Source organism: Drosophila sulfurigaster, chromosome 2L, assembly GCF_023558435.1.
Source record: "Drosophila sulfurigaster albostrigata strain 15112-1811.04 chromosome 2L, ASM2355843v2, whole genome shotgun sequence".
Taxonomy (NCBI): Eukaryota; Metazoa; Arthropoda; class Insecta; order Diptera; family Drosophilidae; genus Drosophila; species Drosophila sulfurigaster.
The window spans coordinates 6,165,826-6,187,781 of NC_084881.1; the positions used below are offsets into that span (position 1 = coordinate 6,165,826).

The following is a 21,956-nucleotide window of genomic DNA, read 5'->3' on the forward strand; positions in this document are numbered from 1 at the left end:
ATATACCACTCATATGGTATGATACAATTTTAATTAAAAAAACTTCTAGCCACTCCGGACACTGTTTTTATTTTTATTTATAATTGTTTTTAATATGATATCTAGATTGTAATTAAAACAATAAGTATTTATAGCTAAAGCCATAAATTGAAGTCCCCTATAATCGATAATTATTTATTGAAAGTTGAATATCGATAACATGTATAAAAGAATTGTTTTGTTATAGTAACTGTTCCCAATGCTAGATACCTAATAGAAAAATCTTAAATTTGTAATAAAGACGAATGTCTTAAATTACTTATTATTTTGTACAGGTAATCCAATTTTTGAGATGCAGACGTTGTAAGCCGCTGTTGTGTTCAGTTTTGGTTATAAACGATACTTAACTGTTCCCACTTCTTAATATTAAGCCGCGAAATTAAAGTTGGCAGTTTGGGTCATGGAGGTCAAAAAAATTATTTAAAAATATAAAATAGTGCACTTAACATTTATTTTAAAATTTAATTATAATTAATGAAGAATCAAAGCATTTAAACCACAATATCTGCTCAAATTTTACTGTGGCACAACAATGATCGATATTTTCAAAACATCGATTGCATTGATGATTCCTCATCTCTAATGTGGCATTTCACATGTTTTCAACGAGGCGAGCGAGTTCAAGAACTGTTTTTTCGTTTTTATAATAAGACGCCATGGACATAGATGAGCTATTCGACTGTTTCGACGAGGTACCACCAGAGAGTAAGCTGGCGCCACTACCCTTTGCCGGTGCAATATCGACCACAGAAAACGATGAAGAAGCCGGCGACAAAAAACCAAGCACTAGTAAAGGCATAAAACGTGAAGCGACTTCAGATGCAGTCTCAGACAAGCAGGCAGATGATGAAGAAGAGGAGGAAATATCAACGAAACGCACACGATCCGATGACACAAAGGAGGGTGAGGGGAATAGCTCAGATGAGAAGGATGAGAAAGTGGAGGAGATGGATGATAACGCTATTGATGCACTCCGGGTGCGCATTACGACCCATCAACTCGTATCGCCCGAGTCGTGTACACATGAGGTGGCTGCCCATCCCGATCACGAGTATATTCCACTTCAACCATTCACCGGGGTGCCCGCCAAGCAATATCCCTTTGTTTTGGATCCGTTCCAGAAACAGGCCATTCTCTGCATTGACAATTCCCAGAGCGTGCTCGTGTCGGCGCATACATCTGCAGGCAAAACAGTGGTGGCGGAATATGCAATTGCCAAATCCCTGGCAGCCAAGCAGCGCGTCATCTACACGACGCCCATAAAGGCGCTGTCTAATCAAAAGTTTCGTGAATTCACCGACGAGTTTCAAGATGTTGGTCTCGTCACTGGCGATGTGACTATCAACCCATCGGCCTCCTGCCTGATCATGACAACAGAGATTTTACGTAATATGCTGTATCGCGGTAGCGAAGTTATGCGTGAAGTAGGTTGGGTAATCTTCGATGAGATTCATTATATGCGCGACAAGGAGCGTGGCGTTGTCTGGGAGGAGACGCTCATATTACTGCCCGACAATGTGCGTTACGTCTTCCTCTCTGCCACCATTCCGAATGCCCGACAATTCGCCGAATGGGTTTGCCATTTGCATAAGCAGCCGTGTCACGTTGTCTACACGGACTATCGACCGACCCCGTTGCAGCATTATATATTTCCAGCTGGCGGTGATGGCATCCATTTGATTGTTGACGAGAAGGGCCAGTTCAAGGAGGATAATTTCACCACAGCCATGGCTGTGTTGGCCAATGCAGGTGAGCACTACATGATTAATTATTTTGTTATTAGTTGATAGCTCAACGGTATTCTTGTTGTAGGCGAAGCGGCCAAGGGTGATCAGAAAGGACGCAAAGGTGGCATCAAGGGCCATAATTCCGGTCAAACGAATATATTCAAAATTGTCAAAATGATCATGGAACGCAACTTCGCCCCCGTCATTATCTTTTCGTTTAGCAAGAAGGATTGCGAGATTTATGCTATGCAAATGGCTAAACTCGATTTCAACACACTTGATGAAAAGAAACTAGTGGATGAGGTGTTCAACAATGCCATGGATGTGCTCACCGAAGAGGATCGTCGCCTGCCGCAGGTGGAGAATGTGCTGCCATTGCTGCGACGCGGCATTGGCATCCATCATGGTGGATTGCTGCCCATTCTGAAGGAAACTATTGAGATTCTGTTCGGAGAAGGCCTAATCAAGGCTCTCTTCGCCACCGAAACTTTTGCAATGGGGTTGAACATGCCGGCTCGTACAGTTTTGTTCACAGCGCCGCGCAAATTTGATGGCAAAGACTTTCGGTGGATCAGCTCGGGCGAATACATTCAAATGGCTGGACGAGCTGGTCGTCGTGGCCTTGATGACAAGGGTATCGTTATACTGATGATCGACGAAAAGGTTTCGCCCGTTGTCGGTCGAGAAATAGTGCAAGGCAAGGCGGACACCTTGAATTCGGCGTTCCATTTGACCTATAACATGGTGTTGAATCTTCTGCGTGTTGAGGAAATCAATCCCGAGTACATGCTTGAGCGAAGTTTTTATCAGTTCCAGAATCAGGCTGCACTGCCAGGTCTCCACGACAGAGTGCAGGAAAAAACGAAGGAACTTAATAAGCTAAACATCAAGGATGAGCACAACATTGCATCGTATCATCACATACGAGATCAGCTCGATATAAACGGCAAGAAATTCCGCGAGTGGCTTACAAAGCCGCAGTATATAGCACCCTTTCTACAACCGGGTCGCTTAGTAAAGGTCTCGGCGAGCAAACAAGAGTACGACTGGGGCATTGTATTGAATTACAAGAAGAAGGAGGAGCCAAATCGTCGCAACCCCGTCAAAAATGATCCGGGTCTGGTTCTCGATGTTCTGCTTCATGTGAGCGATGCATCGGCTAAAACTGGCGATACCGAGCCCTGTCCGCCTAACGAGCGCGGAAGCATGGAGATTGTGCCAGTTGCCAACACGCTTATCACACAAATCAGTTCCATTCGCGTCTACTTTCCCAATGATCTGCGAACTGCCGATAATCGACGTGCGGTGCAAAAGACCATTCAGGAGGCCAAGAAACGTTTTCCGCTGGGCCCGCCCGTGCTCAATCCCATTAACGATATGCATATCAAGGATCCAGAGTTCCGTAAAATTGTTGACACCATTGCGCAGTTTGAGAAGCTACTCGAAGAGCATCCGTTACACAAATCCCCTGAACTGGAGCGTCTTCACAAGCGGTATATGAATAAATTGACATTGCAGACAGAACTGAGCCATCTTAAGCAGGAATTAAAGGCAGCACGTAGCCTGCTGCAAATGGACGAGCTCAAATATCGTAAGCGTGTGCTACGACGCATGGGCTACTGCAAGCCTGGAGATGTAATTGAGTTCAAGGGTCGCGTCGCCTGTGAGCTGAGCTCCGCCGACGAGCTACTCATCACTGAGATGATCTTCAATGGTGTATTCAATGAGCTTTCAGCGCCACAGGCAGTTGCACTACTCTCGTGCTTCGTATGCGACGAGAAGTCGTCGGAGTCACCAAAGAGTGCTACCGAATTGTCTGGCCCATTGAGGGCACTGCAGAATCTGGCGAGGCGTATTGCCAAGGTGTCCTCTGAGTGTAAGCTGCAACTGGATGAGGACAACTATGTTGATAAGTTCAAGCCCTTCCTCATGGACGTTGTGCTTGCCTGGTGCAAGGGATCCACTTTCCTCAGCGTCTGCAAGATGACTGATATATTTGAGGGCTCGATTATTAGGTGTATGAGACGCCTGGAGGAGCTGCTGCGTCAACTGTGTCAGGCCTCAAAGACTATTGGCAATACAGATTTGGAGAACAAATTCTCCGAGGGCATTCGCCTGTTAAAGCGTGACATTGTGTTTGCCGCCTCACTCTATCTATAAGTTGTGCGCTAATATAATTTGTTTATATTGTTAAGAATAAAGAAGAACTTTATTAACTAATTGATGTGATGAGAACGAGGGACATAAAACACGCGAAGCATTAGCATTAAAGGACATTTTACAAATGAATTCATAGACATTGCATTACGAATACGTGTGTTTTTGAATTAATTATATAACTAAATGAACTTATGATAATGTTAATGTAAGTGTATTTTCTATGTTTTCATAAACATGTATAAAATAGATCGTAGAATCTATATATATGATATATACATAAACATAAACACACTTCACATGAAAACATAAGAAATTATTGGACGGTTCACACTGATTTGTATGGTCATTGGTTCTATATATGCGACACATAAAACATATATAAATATATAGTCATATGAGTAACCTCACTTAATGCTAGGGTAGATCCACAAAAGGCACTTATCTCTCAGTTTGATGAGAATTTCTATAGCTGCGCAGATTGGGTTGCTTTGATTTATTCAAAAGAATGTTTGCTTAACTGCTTTTTGGATTTTCTTATGTCTACAGCATTACAATTATAGCTTATTGTAGATTTATGTACATTGAAATGCGACTCCTCGATTCAAGGGTTCAGCAATTCTCTGGAATGTCATTGATATGGATTCGTATTCGTTGGGTTGTCGAACTTAATAAATAATATAGAAAAAAATATTTAAAGAAAATAAAATACAGGATACAAATTAAGCTGGCTACAATTAGGGGTAAAGTGATCTTACAGATCGATATAAATTGATAAATTATAAATAATGTAAAACTAAGAATAAAATAAATTTAAAAACTATTGTGTTGCCGGTATTGAAATGTCAACTGTTTGTGCGGAAATCAGCTAGGGATCTGTTGAATAAGAAGACGGGACTTAAGACAACGAAGAATTTTCAAACTCAAGCCAGACTTACTCCATTAGAATAGAGTTGCAATGTGGTACTGTTGTTCATTCAAAGGCTCTTGCGGTACACTCTCTAAGCACATCGCGCGCTTAGAGAGCGGTTACTTAGACAGATGTTTGGGGCACTCCCTCCACCAGCTGCGTACGACGTGGTTGCGCTGCCGGCTGCACAACCGGATGCACAGCGGGCTGTGAGCTCAACGTCGCTGTCGTCGTCGTTGTGCGCGCTGAGGGCACCGGCGTGGTGCTACGGCTGCTGCTGCTGGCGATGCTGGCAGCTTTGGATGTGGCCAACGATCGATTCGTTGGTTCTGACTGCAGCTGTGGCATTGGCGTGCTTGAGATAGGTTGAAGCAGTCTCTTCTCCTCGACGTGCGGCGACTTGGCTGTTGTACCATTCGTCTGGGAACGTGGTGTTGTCGCACGCTCTGACTTCACCAAGTTGCCATTAGTCTCCTTCAGCGAAATGCCTGACTTAAGCGAAGCTTGACTGCCCGACTTTTGGGTCATGGCTAGCGAGCTCGGCGAACGTAGAGATGTGGTATCCGTGTGCGCTTTGCTGGCCAGCGTTTTGGTTGATGGCGAGTCGCGATACTCGTAAATGTTGTCTCGCGACCGCAGCGCATGATGATTGGTCACCATGTGCGCATTATCAACGCCTCGTGGATCAGGCTCAGTTTCTAGACCCTCGCCATTAATGAAGACATCCTCGTCGTAGAATCGATCCGATTGACTGCGAATTGCATTGAAGTTTAGACCTCAATTTCTAGTTGTTACTACGTTCACTTACCGCTTGGCGTTGCGCCACATAATGCAGCAGATAACAACGAGCACAATGAGGAAGAAGCAGGCCACCGACATGCTCCAGAAGGCAATTTGCAGCGGTTCTTTGGGCTCCCACCAGTATTCTGTAGTGGGCGGATATGTGGGCACTAGGACGCCAATGACTGTGGGCAAATATTGTGTCCAGAAGGCGCACTCTGTCTGGCGATAGTTGAGCAAGATCGACGAGTTGAAGGTGGTGTTGATGTTGAGGTATCGTATCTCGCCCTGATATGCGCGTTGAAAGTGCATACCCAGAACCTGCTGTGGGGTGGGATTGCTGTGACAAAAAAGGGAGGAGATATGACTTTATTGATTTGACTTGCAAAGTATTCATTCACTTACCCAAATCTCGCAAAGTTCGAATAGGTCTGCATGAAAAAGTGGCTCATGTTGCGATCATTATCGGTCCACATATTGCGCTGCAGATGCTCCTTTTTGGGGAAGAATTCGGTGTCCAAGAATGGTGCACCGGTCAAAAAGTAATGCTCCGTATCGTGGGGATACTTGCGCCATTGGGGCAGATTAAGCGCCTCCACGGTGGTATTCAGCACATACATATAGACGGGAATCTTCTGTTCCAGGAGCAACTTGACCATCTGATCCACAGGTGCCCGATAGTAGAGATCACTCAGCATATTGATGTATTGATCCCGTATAATGGTGTTGTTATTAGGATCCGGCCAATAGGTGTACATATACTTGATTGCCTCATAAACGCCATTCGGATTTAGCGTGTAGTTGTAGCGGAAGACATGCTCCCTCACCTTCTGGTCGAAGAATTGTCCATTTAGCTCGTAATACGGTGCCAGCGATTCATTTTGTGCCACAAAAAAGGCTGCCTCTTGAGTAGTTACACCTGTCATATACTGTATGTTGCGATTAAATCTTCCTGCGCGTATCAGAGTCGCGGGTGTTTGGGTGAGGAAGCGCCAGTCCTTCTCCCGCCAACCCTCATACCAATCATCGCCGGGAAGCGTGAAATTATGATCTAGCACCGGTCCCCATGCGAAGCTGCCCACTTGGGGCGAGAACTCCGCATTGCCCAACTCGTAAAAGCTGCGTCCAGTGCGCAGGCAATTGACTAGCTTCCACGATGAATCAATGGAGCAGCCCAGCAATTGACCGAGCACTCGGCTTGTATTCTGCGCTCGGTACTTGTCCTGGATGAGAGCCCAATCAGCCAACGCTGATCCGGACTGTGCAATGACACGCTTCACAATGTTTCGCGTCTGTGGCGCTACCATCAAAAGTCCTGCTGAGGCGCCTCCAGCTCCAGGGCCAAAAAGCGTAATGGAATCGCGATCGCCATTGAAAAACTCAATATTGTCGTGAACCCATTTGAGAGCCATTGCCTGATCCAGGATGCCATAGTTGCCGGGTGAGTTCTCGTCAGCCGTAGAAAGAAAACCCAAGGCACCCAGACGATAGTTGAGAGTGACCACAACCACATCATAGAAGGAGGCTAGTACATGTCCTTGGAACAGATTGGAAGCACCACGCACAAACTCACCGCCATGGATGTAAACCATAACCGGATATTTCTGTGCAACTCCAGCACCAGTCTGCAACAAGATTAGGTTAGTAACTCCGCAGTATTTGAAAAGTTATTGTCACTGACCTTGGGTGAATACACATTAAGGTAAAGGCAATCCTCGTCCATGTCCATAATGCCTTTGGTAGCACCCGTGTAACGCACGGGCTGTGGACAAGCTGGACCAAAGTCCACGGCCTGGAGCAGCTGCCAGCCACGATGCAGGCGAGGCGGTTTAAAGCGACCCTCAAAGGTGGGCGGCAGGGCAAATGGAATTCCCAGAAAAACAGAGCACTCACCCATCACACGATCCACCGTGGAGTGATAGGGTCGATAGAAGGATTTCGGATCGGGATTATCGTACATATACACCTTGAAGCCCTGCACCTGGCCATAGTTGGTGGTCACAAATACATCACGCTCGAGTGTCAGCGAATCTCGACGTTGTTTGCCCTGCAAATCCTCACGCCAGCCAGCTAATACGCCCGGAAACTGGGTGCGTGCATTTGGATCATTCTGTGAATTGAGTTTCGGAGATCATAGAGAACATAATTGTTATTGTCATTGATGTAGGCGGATAGATGAGCAGCATGTGTAATTGATTACGAACGCATGAAAACTTAATTAAGATTATTGCTTTGATATTACTGAGTTATGTGTGAATCATTCAAGAGATCAAAACGGTTCGCAGTTCTCAATGATCTCTCATTGTTCATTTACAGTCAACTTTACGGACTTATATGTTCATTTGTCTCTGGCTGGGTTTGAGGTCAACTTGTGTGTCAATTGATTAATAGGTGCTTGAAATTTGATAATGTCTCACCGGATCAAAACGAAACCGATCCTCATTGGGCATGCCTTGTGGATATTGTCCTGGTGGATTTCTGCCAGGAAAATTTGCGCCATAACCGTTCGGTTGATAATGCCCATATCGACGATCATTGAAAGTGTAAGTTCTGTAAAAAAAAACACATTTTAAATTTTTTTAGCTAATACATAGAAACCATCTGGACTCACCTGTAATCGGGATCGCCAGGATTCGGCCATTGGTAATCGACACCCACGCGCGAATAGAAACGAGGATCTCGAGTTTGTGCTTCAATCTCTATGGGCAGTGTGTGGAGCACCGCTAATACCATCAGAATGCCACAAAGACATTTTAATTTATCGCGATATTTGACTTTTTGTGTCATTTTAAACTGGAAATTATATTCAAAATCCCATTATTATTTTTAAACTATTTTATCAAAATTTGTATTATTAATATAGAAATGTTAAGATGCATCAGATCACAAGGTTAAAAATTCCTTTATATATTTGTTCACATGCTTCAAACCTTAACTGAACTTTTAGAATCGAAAATTTCAGTCGTTTTCAAGATTATCGAGCGAATAAAAAGTTTTCATGTTACAACTTTTAAACATTACAAAAACCTTATATGATAGCGATTCTATTAATGTGAATCGTTAGCATTAGTAATAGATTTATTATCCCTAAGAATTATGTGATCCAATAACACAGTTCTTATCGAAAGCACGAGCCAATTGCTTCAACAATAGTTTAATATTATTTTAAAAACAAAGTGCGCGAAGCTGCAGTAAAGCTAAGACTAGCTAGTTGTAGTATAAATTTCAAAAACCAAGTTCATTGAATAAAGCCACAGCTTATAAGTTGCTTAGAATTTCAATTTTGTTTGGATCAAAATTGAACTATCTAATGAGATTTTATTATAATTTGTACACATTCTTCTGTGAGAAATTGTACTCCACTGTTAGCAACTAAGTTATTTAAAGTTTTGTTTATACTTGGACATTAGCATTAATAACAACAAATGTGGACGGTGAGTAAGAGTGACCAAACTGGTTTTCCATATTATGTTGACTTAGCTACGTAGTAAGAACATACATACATATGTTTGTATGTATATTGTTGTTTAGGTTAAAACGCGATAAAAGTCAGAGACCGAGAGACCGACAAACCCGTTTTCAACACAACACAACAACGTAACAAAATGCGCTAAAAATAAGTTACAGCATCAAATGCGTCTTTGCGAGCAATTTCAGATCGCAGTCAAATGCATGGTACAACTGATGGATGTTACTCCACTACGGCTGCAGCCATTGACTGATTTCCCTACATTCAATGTCTGCAAAGGCGGTGGCGACGCAGCTAATTGCTTAATTGGTTGCAAAGTGCAAAAAGAAAAGGGCACGATAAATAATTAACCACTTTTGATAGATTGTGCTGGTGTTAAGCCTCAGAGTGTAAGGATAAGAGTTGCAGAAAATAAAAAAAAGAAAGAAAACTAATGCAAACACAGAATTGTATTTTCGTTTTGGGGCAGAAATTTAAAATAAAATAAAATGAAAATACAACAAAGTAGCGTATTACAGTAATTTCCTTCTGGGAGGAATACTTTTGCCCACAAGTGTGGAGAAATAAATATCCCGGTTACCAGGGTAACCAAGGGTTTTCATCGTACAAATTAATTTCCTCCCCAAATTGAACTGCCATAAAATAACATAAATGAAATGCCCTCAATGTAATAAAAATTACCCACGTGAAATTTCCCAAACAACAAACTGGAGCTGAACTATTGGCATTCAATTACAAGGCGGCTCGCTGGCTGCTTGGATGGGAATTGCAGCAAGTGGCGACGTCAACGTCATTTTAACTGGCACAAGGACTCACTCAGACATACGAGTTGTTTTTGCTGAATTGGTGTTGTTGTTGAATGCAAATAAAGTGCATTAACCTGCAACTGCCACCAACGCAGCCCGCCTCAGGTTACTGCTATAGCGTTACCCTCACTCATTGTGTTTGCTGCTCTTCCTACTTCTTTTCGTACTTCATTCCCACTTTTAGCTACTTTTGCTTATATTCTTGGGTTAAAAAAGGTTGGAAATGCAAACGCCTGCACAAAATGAGAAGTGTTGTCACCCTCTTGCGCAGAATGTTTGGCAACGGTAACTTGCGGGAATTTTCATATCGTATTACACTTTTCGTTGTTGAATGGGCTACTCTTGTTGTTGTTGTTCCTGGTGATTCACAATCATGATTGCTGAGGCACTCGGTTAGGTTTTATTTTCGCAATCGCAAAGCAAACAGTAAAACGCAACGATAACGCTGAAAGTGAAGCGCTCGCAGGTGTACATGTCTTAGTATTGCTACTACGTGCATGTACTGTATAAATATGTATGTATGTAGGTGTGCTAGTGCGAGTTTAATTATTGGCCCATTGCGCGACAATCGCGTTGTTACTGCTGCTTCTTTAATCTCACTTGTTTTACAGTTATGCTCCAATTGATGACGTCGCTGCTTGCGCCGACGCCAAAAGCATATACTACAACTTGTTGCGTTTTTCTCATTTTTTGTTTGTTTTTTATATTTAATTCTTTCTGAATTGACCTTTTTGCACTATCTAATCTACGTGCTTTTTCGGTATATCACTTATATGTATTTTATTCGTGCGTATTTCATTCCTTTAATAATAATATAGACTTTCTTTAAGTACGCGCCAACGCCCCGAAAAATAAGCAAAGTTACACTCAAAAACTTGTACCGAATAACCGAGAAAAACGTAAACGTAACGAAATGACCGTTTTTGAGTTTCTGAGCCAGGTAGAGAGCCAGCGTCGTGAAAAAACGTCAAACCACAAGCAGCTCAACACCACCTATGGTACACTAATACACAAAAAACACAAACACACATTCTATACCAATGCAAATGCACGCACATGCATTAATACTCATACTTTTGAAGGTTAGTTTTGGTTTTGTTAACACACTCACTCACACACACACAAATACACGTCCAATACCTGTACTGGCTTATGTGAGTAACTACGCTCTTGTTACCAACAACGGTCGCTTTGAGTCACACACCTGAGCGAACTTTTATATGTGGCGCGCGCAGCTTTCCGCTCGCACAACCGACGCTCACGAACGTTACAACCAAACTGAAACTGAGGCGGCCCCAAAACGAACCTGCCACTGTCCGAGCAAGAGAGCGAGTGTGGGTGCAGAGCATGAGAGAGATGGAGAGTGATATTGAGAGAGTGCTAGAATTCGTCTCGATGTAAGGGCGAAATCGAAGGAACTCTAATTGTGTTATGTATTATTATTTATTCATTAATGGTTTGTTAATTAATATAACTGGTTTATTTCTTTGAATTTCAAATTGTCGACTAAATATAAATTTAAATCGAATTTGTAATTACAATTATTACAAAACTTTGCAGAACGCCTACTCAAATTAACGTTATGTACCTATCCTTATAAAAATAAAAAAAACTAGTAGCTCTATAACTTTATGTACCCATCCCAATAAACATAAATAATTTAGTAGCTCTAAATAACTTCGTATTTATTGGAATTAAACGCAAGCTACAGTTCATGCCCTTGATTTCTGGGTGAAAAAGTTTAAAGGGTCTTCAATCATTAACCTAATTAAGGGAATACATTTTTAAGTTAAGCCATCAGAAGATTGAAGCGGTAGACGAAGCAAAGCGTTTATAAATTGTTTATATGAGCGAAATTGTAAACATTAGATGCAAAATATAATACATATATTTTTTGCATAACAATAAACTCATTTTACATAATTTCTTATTGTACTATTTCAAAAGAAACTAATTTGTTCCAGTAATGGACTGTGATTCACTGACCAGCGTCGTAGTAAATGCAAAACAGAGAAACAATTAAAGTCAGTTCACTTTTTGACCCCGTCTTATTGAGCTGAAGACTTACTCGCAATGGCTTGGGCGTAGCTGATAATTTTAATTATAACAGCCGTCGGCACTTCCGATGTCAAAGAAGCGGGAAATAATTGGACGATAGAGTTAACATTGTGGCACGCGTTGTTTGCATTTAATAATAAATACATACATATGTATATGTCCAATTATACATATGCATTTGTGCATGTGTGTGTTGCAGTCTGGTAATTGTTAACTAATGTGGCTAACGCAGTTATAACTTTGTTAACCAATGCAATTCTGTTTATAGTTGAAGGTATAAACATTTAAGGTAGCTGAGTAAAGTAAAATGCGTATGAAGATTTATTTGGGCTGGCTTTGAGAATTCGAATTTCAAATGGCGGAAATTTTAAATTCAAATACCATGGCATATTTTCATGATTTTCCAACACCGTTACATATTATCGATACATGCCAACAGAACGCATTTATGTAGCATACTTTCAGGTGGCAAAATATTCTAAAAATACCAAGATGATAACATAATAAAAAGTTATGGACAGTCTCTTTTTAAAAAATTAAATTAACATAATAATTAATTTTAAAAAATTGTTGCGTTTTACATACTTTATTTTAAGTACCGATATGCGTTTTGCTGTGTAACCAGTTGGTAATTGAGAAAGTGGCAAACTTCGGTATTGTATCGACGTAAAATTGAACATTTTTATATTCAACTTGTGGTCACGCTGGGCATACTAAATTCAGCTGTTTACAGACTGTTTTTATTAAAAAAAAAGTTATTCGCGACTCGCAGTTGGTCGAAAAAACCAAGAACGTACGAAAAGGCATAATTACCTCAGAAAAATAATAATCATAGGTGTTTTGGAATTGTTCTAAATAGTGCGTGCAGCATCGAGCGTGGTGCATCTTAATCGTTGGAGTTGTAGGAAGCGAAGCAACAAGAGGTTGCAGGAAACAGGAGCAGCAAAGCAGCCGTCATGGAGCCTCCATCGGCGGGTGGAGGCATTGCTCACAATAACACCACACATAAATTTCATCCATGCGATGAGGCGGTCATAGCGACAAATGATGATGCTAGTGATTGCAAGCGAGGTGCTGTGCGCCTTGGCTACTGGAAGGACGATTATATTGGGTATTTTGTGCGGAACCAAGAGAGAAAGGCGCCGGAGATAAATCGTGGTTACTTTGCACGAGTCAAGGGCGTTGAGATGTGCGTGGAGAAGTTTCTGAAGGTTAGTTACAGTTACAGCTATGACTGCATCTGCATTTCAAGGTTGTTGTAGTAAACAGCAAACTACTACTCATATCGGGACATGCGCGTCATTGGTCAAATCTCTGCATCTTGCAAATCAGAGATAGGCACGTGACGTATAACTAATAAAAGAATAGTTAAATATTTTTGAAGCTAATGCAATTATTCGATAATACTTATATAATGAATAATGCCTAGTTTCTAGACAATTTATTTAATTTGTATATTTGAAGATTAAGTAAGTTTCCTGAAGTTTAAATTCTATACCAGTTATTTTCAAAAATTGTCTTTTAATAATTCAGACAATATAGAACATATTACTATATTACATCTAGATAGAATTAATTAATTAATTAACTATTTAACCGGATAAATATATCAATTAAATATATTTAAAGAAATTTCTAGAGTGATCATAATCTTTCATACCTTTGTCATTTATTTTTGAAATTTCTATTTGTTAGTGATATATAAGATAATAATATTATTATTAATTTTATTCCTTTATTTATTTTACATAATTAACTTTCTTATATTAATTATTTTTTTTCGAAAATCATCAATTTTAAAGTCAAGATAGTTATTAGTTGTTTTTAGAGTCTATAGTTGAATTACACTTAAAGAGAATTATAGATTTTTACTTGGTTAAAATTTGTAACGTCTTGCATTCAATTATCGTGACTTCTCAATTACAAAGTTCAGCATCTCTAGTTATCTATGTGTGTAGAAAGCGCAAAGCCACATGTCTGTCGCCAGTCAAATGTCTGGCAGTGTTGCAAATTAAGGTCAAGTGCTATCCGAACTTTGACATTGAATTTGAAATCAGAATCCTGTTGCATTGGACAAATTGCAAACGAGCGCAGCTGCGCATGTGCCACTTGTGTGTGCGTCATACGCCATTATTGGCCTTGCACTTCACTTCAATAACCCTTTGACCATGATAACAACTATTGCAGAAAACCGCTGGCAACTGTCAGATTATCAACTTGGGCTGTGGCTTCGATACGCTTTACTTTCGACTGCGCGACACCGCGCACCAGGTGAAGAACTTCATTGAACTGGACTTCCCGACCGTAACAGCTCGCAAGTGTTATACGATCAAGCGAAACAAGGCACTGTTGGCCAAAATACATGATGAGGATGGCGAAGTGCGTCTTAGTCCGACAGATTTGCACGGACCCAACTATCATCTGATGGGCGTCGACCTGCGCAATTTGGATGAAGTAGACAATAAGCTACAGCAAGCCGAGGTTGATTACACGCTGCCTACTATCTTTCTAGCGGAATGCGTATTAGTTTATATTGAGGCACAAAACTGCAGAAATCTCTTAAAGTGGATTGCACAGAAGTTTCAAGCCGCAGTATTCGTCAACTACGAACAGGTTTGACGCAAATATAATTGTTATCTCTTAGCAAATGACATCATTTATTGTCTTTCAGGTCAACATGAATGATCGTTTTGGCGATGTAATGCTCAATAATCTACGCAGTCGTGGCTGCAGTTTGGCTGGCGTAGAGTCCTGTTTGTCATTGGAGACTCAAACCAATCGCTTCAAGGACTGTGGTTGGAGTGGGGCACGCGCTTGGGACATGGTGCAGGTGTACGATAGCATTTCCACATCGGAACGACAACGTATTGAGCGTTTGGAAATGTTGGACGAAGGAGAACTACTGCTTCAGCTATTCCAGCATTATTGTCTCGTTGTTGCCTGGCTGGGAGTTGCATTTCAGGATCTAGATATTACGTGCGTTACAGAGTAAAATACGGACTAAGGCTTGAAAGTTCTTTATTTTATTGATATACATCTAATCCCCATTACTATCTATTCGTTTTAGTGTGGAAGAGCTGATGTCCTCGCTAAATATTGATTAGTGGAAGGAAGAACTGCGACAAAACGTTCTTGGCTGCGATGCAAGACAATTTGAAAGTTTATTTATTGCATGTACTTCCTGCCCCCTTGCAATCCGCAATCAGGTGCAGGGGCATGCCAAATTTTTGCTTCAGACGTTACGCGGAATGTGTTACAACAATTATAACGTATTTAATGTTTGTCATTAAAACACAACACGAAACTTACGAAAGGCACTCGGTATGTGCTTTATTAACCTTGCTTATTTAACGCACCTTTTCATAAATTCTCAAGTGTATTTTAATTAATATAACCTAATTAGATTGTTCCTTAAGTCTTTCTTTCTAAGCTAATTTTTTTTTCATTCATAATTTGCAATGTATCAACGAAGAACTTTGCATCAAAAGAAATAATTTAATTGTTTATTCCTTTGTCCATTTCACATATGTACATCGTGCGTTGTAAATGTATTTTAAAATCCATTGAAACATTTATTGAAATATAAACTATAATGTGTAAATCCATAGGCTTTTATTATTACATTCTAGATTTGCTCACCTTCAAATAAACTCGGCACATACTATAATTGAAATGTATAAAACAATAAGTTAAACGTATAAACAAAATGCATTATAATTTATCTTGCTCCATTTCACCATCATTTTCTTCGAAATCAATAGTATAAAATGCTTTAAGTCGCAATTCATCCTCAAGAGTTAGCTCGCCCAAAACCAGCGGTCCGAGTTGTCTCTCTACCATCACAGTTGTCCAAAATTCTGCTTGTTTTCTCTCCAACGCCTTCTTCTTTATCTGTGCAGAAAACTGATTGAATTCGGCAAAACTGTTGAATTCCAGGCAGCTGTTGCGATAAACTGTCAACACTTCCACAAGCTGTTCCAAATTCAATTTATTGCGCTCCATTAGGGTAATAATAACCACACGCATTTTAGCAGCAAGCGATTGGAATTCTGTATCACGTTGAGTGGTATTTGCTATTGAGCGCACTTGGTTCAGCATTTTGTTGTAGTCTTGGACAGGTGTTATTAAGCCAACACTCTCAACGTTGTCAATCGGTTCCTCACGATCATCTTGCTCCTGCTTGATAGGCTGCGGAGTGTTCTCTTCAAGTTCCTTTGCCTTAAGTTTGTCAAGCCAGGCTTGGCTGTAAGTAAGAGGAAATAGTTTTTTAAGCGTTGCCGCTGCCTGTTTTGACTTTTCCTCAAGCGGTTCAGGGACGCGCCAAAAGTGTTCCACAAATTTCTTGTCCTTGAACGTATCGTGAAGTTCTATGTCCGTGGCCGCCTTGCAGATAACTTTCCGCTCTAAGACATCCATCACATTTTGCTCATAGATGCTGGGAAAGGCATCAAACGGCAGCAGATCGTTTGACCTCTGCTGTCTTGGTTGCTGCGTATCTTTCAACGAACACTCGAGGTCCATGCTGTCAATTAACTTATCCACGGCCTGGATCTGGTCCGAACCACATTCAGTTTTGGCCGTATGCAACGTAGGGAAATCCCAGAACTGATGCTGAGCATGATACGACATTTCCTGCATATATAAAATTGCTGGTCGATTGTCCGTAGATTTTTGCGGTAATAAAACCACAATGCGTGGTGTGTTAAACTTTGTACTAAATATCTTCCAGCAAAGTATAACGCTTTGTTGTAGGTCCAAAGCCCGCACCAATGCATCTAACTTCTTGGCCGAGACAGTGTTATGTTTTTGATGAACTAACATATACAGCGAGTCGCCGCAAAAGTAAGCATCAGGAATTTTATCGCGTTTCACGAAGCCCAGAAAATGAAGTCCTGGTGGATGAGGCGGAGGCAACTCAACGAGCGTTTCATCATAAGGCACTGCAGTGCCACCCAACATGTAGCCATCAATGAGATCTTCTGGCAACGGCGTTATCTCTGTGCCCTTCACAAAGAAACGTTCTTCGCGCTCGACTTTTTCCTCAGAGTCACCCCAAACTTTCTTCAGTTTGATGTGTGCTTCGTTCTTCATGGCTATGATGCCTTGCAGACTGATCGTAATTTCAGTGCCAATGTGCAACTTGGCATTCCATGTCCATGGTCGTCTGTTCGATACCTTGAAGATGTTGCCCAATGTCTCTCTAAAGTTGCACAGCGTCGCATTGCAGTTGCTGACCAATTGCAATGCGTGTTTCTGGTTCTCCAGCTCAACACTGTTAGCCTTTCGTGAATGTTGGAAAATGGCTTGAGCCAAATTGGACTCGGCATTGTCTATGTAGGCAATGTTATGTGTACTGCAGATTTGAAAGATAAATAAGTTAAGGAAAACATATTGATGATGAGAGATTTACCCAACTATAAGTTCAACGTCTGCTGCAACGAAGTTGTTGGTGATAAGTTTGTAGTCATCGTAATTTTGCCCCATGTCATTGAAGTCGAACAAAAGTAAGACTCGCTGTCTTTGCACTTTCAAACTGCATTTGAAGTGTGATTAAGTATGTGTAAATATAGGTAAATCGTAAGATGTCCCGACTTACATGCTAGCTTGATTCTGTAGGGACAAAGCTACTGCAAGTCCATCTAACCACTGACCCAAGGGTGACGACGTCTCGTTGACAAACTCAAAAAAACTAAGCAACAATTGCCAAGTGCAAAGCTGTGGCGCATTATTATACTGCACCACATTTTGGCAATACTTTTCTCCTTCTTCGTACAAATCATTGTAGCTTTTTTCAGTGCCAACTAGTACAAATGAAATGTAGTCTTTCTTATCCCCTACAATCTGCAATGAATTCTCTAAATGTAGTTATTGTAATAAACAAATTTCTATTCAAATATTACCTTGTCTTTAAGAATTTCAGCAACACACTTGACGGCTTTTAACTTGAAATCTTCGGAAGCGCAGCTACGTACGTCTAACACAATAATCAGGGACTCCTGTAAACAATAAATGTTATAAGCTTTAAACACTTAATATTTTTCTTTTTTACCTTATTTGAAGCCATTTCATTAAATTATTGATAATAAACAAACCAACAGCAGGGCGGCGCAATTTCACAACAAACGAAATTATCGAAGACGATGCCGATTGCTGTTAATCGCATTGAATTTGCGAGGACTTATCGACGACTATCGTGACATGATAATCACGATATCGATATATTGGAAAAAATTTAATGCTTTTAAAATATGTGAGTCTAAACTGTAGACTCTAAAGTTTAAACTGCTTCAAATAATATTAAATTCTTTTAAAACGTATCTTAATAACATTTATTTAAAATCAAATTGTATTTTTTAATCCATTAAGTAATTGAGACTATAATATACGCTTTTTATAACTTTGAATTTTCTCTAGGTAATCCGCATTTTGGTTCAAATGATTAAGCATTAGACTCGTATCCAGCACATTGGTGGCTGGGCCTCCATATTCCGCAGGTAAACTATCAAAGCCAACCATGTCGCGTAATTTGTTCAAGTGCCGACCATCGTGTGTGAAAATCTATTCCAAAAAGCGTATTCGATTATATGTATTTGTAATTAGCGAGGTAATTTTAGCTTACGCGCTCCTTGAATTCTTTATTCATGAAAGGAAGAAATAATGAAGAAGTCACATGCATTAGAAAGCCACGCTGAATAATGTGCACAATCCTTTGGCTAAACGGTAAAATACCATTTTTCTCGTTGACAATTTTCATGAAACTGGGAGAAAACTGGCGCAGAAAGTTACGTGTTGTGCTGTCAAAAACAAAGAATTGATTCATTTTGTAAAGGTCAAGCGAAATATATATAACATCTCTTATAGTAATAAAAAGATAAAAGTTGAATATAAGAAATTCAAAGAACACTATAGGTATTCCTGGAAATGGTACGTACCCCTGCAGATCGCAAATTACCGTTATGCCATTTTGTTGCACACGCGGCAACATTAAAAGTGACTCAAATATGAGATCATCCATTTCAATCAAATGCTGTAGATAGTCAGGAAATTGTTGAAATGCATCCACGGTCTTAAAAATTACCAATACACGTCCATTTTTATCCGTCTGAGGCATTATAAAGCGACACTGTGTAGCATTAAAAACTTTGGAATAATACTGTATCGGATGATGAGCCATCCAAGTTGGATGTTTGAGCTTAAAGTCATAATAAGCGTGTATCGCTTGATATGCCTTGAATGTATCCCAGTGCGTATAATATAGAAATTTCGTCAGAAAGGTTTCATCCGTGCCTATCTGCAACTCCTCGGACTCTATAAATAGAAATTGAGAATATTATTTTTTCATTATCGTAATAGAACTCGGCCGACTCTTACTCTCCACTATTTGGCGTAATTGTTTTATTTTAAACAGCTCTTCAGCTGTATAATTTTCTCGAGTACACAGGAACAGCATTTTTATTTTTGAAAATTGAAAATATCCGAAAACGATCTGCACTCAAAGCGCGCTGAATGCGCACTGACTGTCATAAACGAGATTGACATTTAATTTGGCGTTATTAATTGTTGCCTCTATAACCCAAACGTGCTGATAATTTAAATGACGCATTTATCATGATTATATCTGCATTGGTTCAATTAATGTGGCACGTGCTATGTCAAAAACACAAATTTATTTATTTAAAATACAAAATGATTCTGGTTCTTTAGGTTAAAATCTTATCGTGTATTCTTGCGAACCTATTAGCTAGATTACCAAAACAAACTAAATTCAATTATCAATACTCGATGCATTGCCCTATTTGTAAGCACGAAGCATACTACGCGTTTTCGGATAGACGAAGAGCATTGCCCAGATGCGTGACTTTGTTGGAAATGTTCAAATTAACATTGCCATTTGAATATATAATTAATATTTATTGTTATTGTCATTGTAATATTTGAAGGCTATAAATAGCTACATACAATTTGTTTACAAAAATGAATTATGTAAGCGTCAGTAGAAATTCCATGCGGAAATATGAATATCGATATTCGAGATATATGTAAGTAAGTTCTTAAGGATATACATAAGATGAACATACATAAATATTGCTAAGCAGGCTCCAGCACCATAAAATACTTACAAACTGTCTTATATTATATTAATACGGGTTTTAAAATATTAAATATTTACTTATATCCTATTTCCCAATATAATGAAATATAAAAAAAAATTAAGACAAGAGCATGAGAGACGTCGAGTGCTCTCAAAAGGAAGACTTATATGACATCAGACCAATGTCGTTTCCATCGCTGATTTCAGTCTTATTAAGTTGAAAGTAGAATACTGCATCTGGGTTACCAGCAGACAGCTTTCTCCTGCAGCAAACTAGCATGCACTTGTTTAGCAAGAAATCTATCAGGTGCAATAATCATGAATTAAACCTGTGTTTTGTTTTAATTCCAATAACTTACCTCATAGAATGTGTCGGCACGGCAGCCACAAACAACAAAAAAATTATATTTCTTTGTTCGTCTGCATGCGCATAGCATTTGTGATAATCCGAGCAACTGTATTGATCGACCATGGAGGTTGCATTTGAGGAATCCAAATCGTTGGTTATGCCTTTTGAAGTCCTCAACTCGTGCATAGTTTCTAAAGTGTGATCAAAGAATTTCTTAAGCATGTCCAAGCGTTGCAAGTCACCCACTACAATGCGCTTGGCATTTGACGATTGATGCAGATTGCGAGTAAAAATGCTCTTGCGAGTCTCCGTATTGATTAGAATAATAGCCAATACATGGGCATCAATGTCCAGTTGCTCGGGCAGGCTGCGTGGAACACATCGCTCTACGTTAGCCAAAAGGTTCCCATCGTTGCGATAAGCATTCATAGCATTGAGATGTAGCTCTCGAAAGGCAGGTTCGGCTCCACAAAGGACGCACAATGCACTGTTGGCCGACACAGGAATAGTGACAAATCGAAATGCAATATTTGGACTCTTGCCGGGTAAATAAACGGGAATATCGAGTTGTAGCAAGCTAGATGAATTCAGAAGAAACAGAAGGAGCTCTCGATCCAACGTGTCCAGATCCCACCAACCTTCGGTGGCAACCGCGATCCGTTGGCCAACAACCAGGCAACAGAATAATGAGCCACAGCTGACACTGAACTCATTCAATCGCTGTAAGAGATTCACGTTTTCCATGGCCAGCAGGCAATCGGTATACCCCAAAAGTGTTGTTCCCGCGCTCGATGCTTCGAGGGCAGCGTCTACGATGGGTACATACTTTTTGGCATCTTTTTTCAGGCGTTCCAGGAGTGCCGGGTGAACCAGTTCATCACGACTGATGAAAAGTGCTATTGCTCCAAAAGCAAGTTCGGCAAGAGTTTGAAGCTGATATTCCCCCATGCCACGACCGCACACAATAAAAGTGATTACATTGTGAAAGTCACGCCAAATGTATGTCCATTCTTCTGTGTGCGTGGTTTGCAATTGTATACCAAGTGATTTAAAAAACATATGAAATCCATTTAAAGAGGCCACAGTTGAGAACGGCAACTGAAAGAGCAACAAGTGTCAGAAAGTAGTACAGCTTACAAGGTGTGTGAATGGGAGAATTAATGTAAAACAAACTTACATTATCGCACTCTCCTTTCTTTCGCGTAAATATGGGTAAGCCGCCATTTGTAGTCAAGCAATGTAAATAAATTGACATAAGGTAGTAAAAAACAAAAACAAATTGTTTACGAAAACAAAATTTAGTCTCTCAACGTGACCGTAAGTTGAAATTCAAAATATACTAAAAGTACTAGTTCATCAATTCTGGCCACTCTTTTTCATTGATTGGGCCATACTTTAAAAATGCACGCTAGCGCCATTTTTTAAATTTAGTTTTGTTTTGTAGATTAATATGAACTTAAGTTTTATTGTTATTTGATTTTTTTGCTTATTGAATAGCTCGACCGCAATTTTCTCTGCATATTTACTGAACATTGTCAATCAGTCTATATTTTACCAAACTATTATATT

The 21,956-nt window shown here is 40.1% G+C and overlaps 6 protein-coding genes across 7 annotated transcripts; 2 read left to right on the forward strand and 4 right to left on the reverse strand.

Moving 5' to 3' along the window:
• Positions 1–603: 603 nt before the first annotated feature.
• LOC133850447 (exosome RNA helicase MTR4) lies at positions 604–3,986 on the forward strand. Its single transcript, XM_062286555.1, has 2 exons — positions 604–1,788; positions 1,852–3,986. Exons 1-2 carry the CDS (start codon positions 696–698, stop codon positions 3,924–3,926), a joined length of 3,168 nt encoding a protein of 1,055 aa, XP_062142539.1. The 5' UTR covers positions 604–695; the 3' UTR covers positions 3,927–3,986.
• On the reverse strand, positions 3,957–11,171 carry LOC133850458 (acetylcholinesterase). Of its 2 annotated transcripts, none has more exons than XM_062286566.1 (8): positions 11,029–11,171; positions 8,225–8,406; positions 8,031–8,163; positions 7,295–7,723; positions 6,019–7,238; positions 5,642–5,953; positions 4,862–5,584; positions 3,957–4,799 (listed from the first exon to the last, which is right to left on the reverse strand). In XM_062286566.1, exons 2-7 carry the CDS (start codon positions 8,398–8,400, stop codon positions 4,957–4,959), a joined length of 2,898 nt encoding a protein of 965 aa, XP_062142550.1. In that variant the 5' UTR covers positions 8,401–8,406; positions 11,029–11,171; the 3' UTR covers positions 3,957–4,799; positions 4,862–4,956. The 2 variants fall into 2 exon arrangements, with proteins under 2 accessions (XP_062142550.1, XP_062142555.1); XM_062286571.1 differs by having other exon boundaries at positions 11,093–11,167.
• A 1,473-nt stretch (positions 11,172–12,644) lies between these two features.
• On the forward strand, positions 12,645–15,744 carry LOC133835026 (leucine carboxyl methyltransferase 1). The gene is made up of 4 exons (XM_062264874.1): positions 12,645–13,157; positions 14,134–14,559; positions 14,618–14,922; positions 15,014–15,744. Exons 1-4 carry the CDS (start codon positions 12,903–12,905, stop codon positions 15,048–15,050), a joined length of 1,023 nt encoding a protein of 340 aa, XP_062120858.1. The 5' UTR covers positions 12,645–12,902; the 3' UTR covers positions 15,051–15,744.
• Positions 15,184–18,156, reverse strand: LOC133835006 (uncharacterized). The gene is made up of 5 exons (XM_062264840.1): positions 17,996–18,156; positions 17,847–17,942; positions 17,543–17,787; positions 17,357–17,479; positions 15,184–17,299 (listed from the first exon to the last, which is right to left on the reverse strand). The coding sequence occupies exons 1-5, from the start codon at positions 18,008–18,010 to the stop codon at positions 15,658–15,660; spliced, it is 2,121 nt and encodes a 706-aa protein (XP_062120824.1). The 5' UTR covers positions 18,011–18,156; the 3' UTR covers positions 15,184–15,657.
• Positions 18,157–18,274: 118 nt separating this feature from the next.
• LOC133835095 (retinaldehyde-binding protein 1) lies at positions 18,275–19,473 on the reverse strand. The gene is made up of 4 exons (XM_062264968.1): positions 19,318–19,473; positions 18,879–19,254; positions 18,566–18,740; positions 18,275–18,504 (listed from the first exon to the last, which is right to left on the reverse strand). Exons 1-4 carry the CDS (start codon positions 19,394–19,396, stop codon positions 18,322–18,324), a joined length of 813 nt encoding a protein of 270 aa, XP_062120952.1. The 5' UTR covers positions 19,397–19,473; the 3' UTR covers positions 18,275–18,321.
• Positions 19,474–19,836: 363 nt separating this feature from the next.
• Positions 19,837–21,725, reverse strand: LOC133835094 (protein fuzzy homolog). The gene is made up of 3 exons (XM_062264967.1): positions 21,565–21,725; positions 20,398–21,485; positions 19,837–20,338 (listed from the first exon to the last, which is right to left on the reverse strand). The coding sequence occupies exons 1-3, from the start codon at positions 21,640–21,642 to the stop codon at positions 20,281–20,283; spliced, it is 1,224 nt and encodes a 407-aa protein (XP_062120951.1). The 5' UTR covers positions 21,643–21,725; the 3' UTR covers positions 19,837–20,280.
• Between the last annotated feature and the right edge of the window lie 231 nt (positions 21,726–21,956).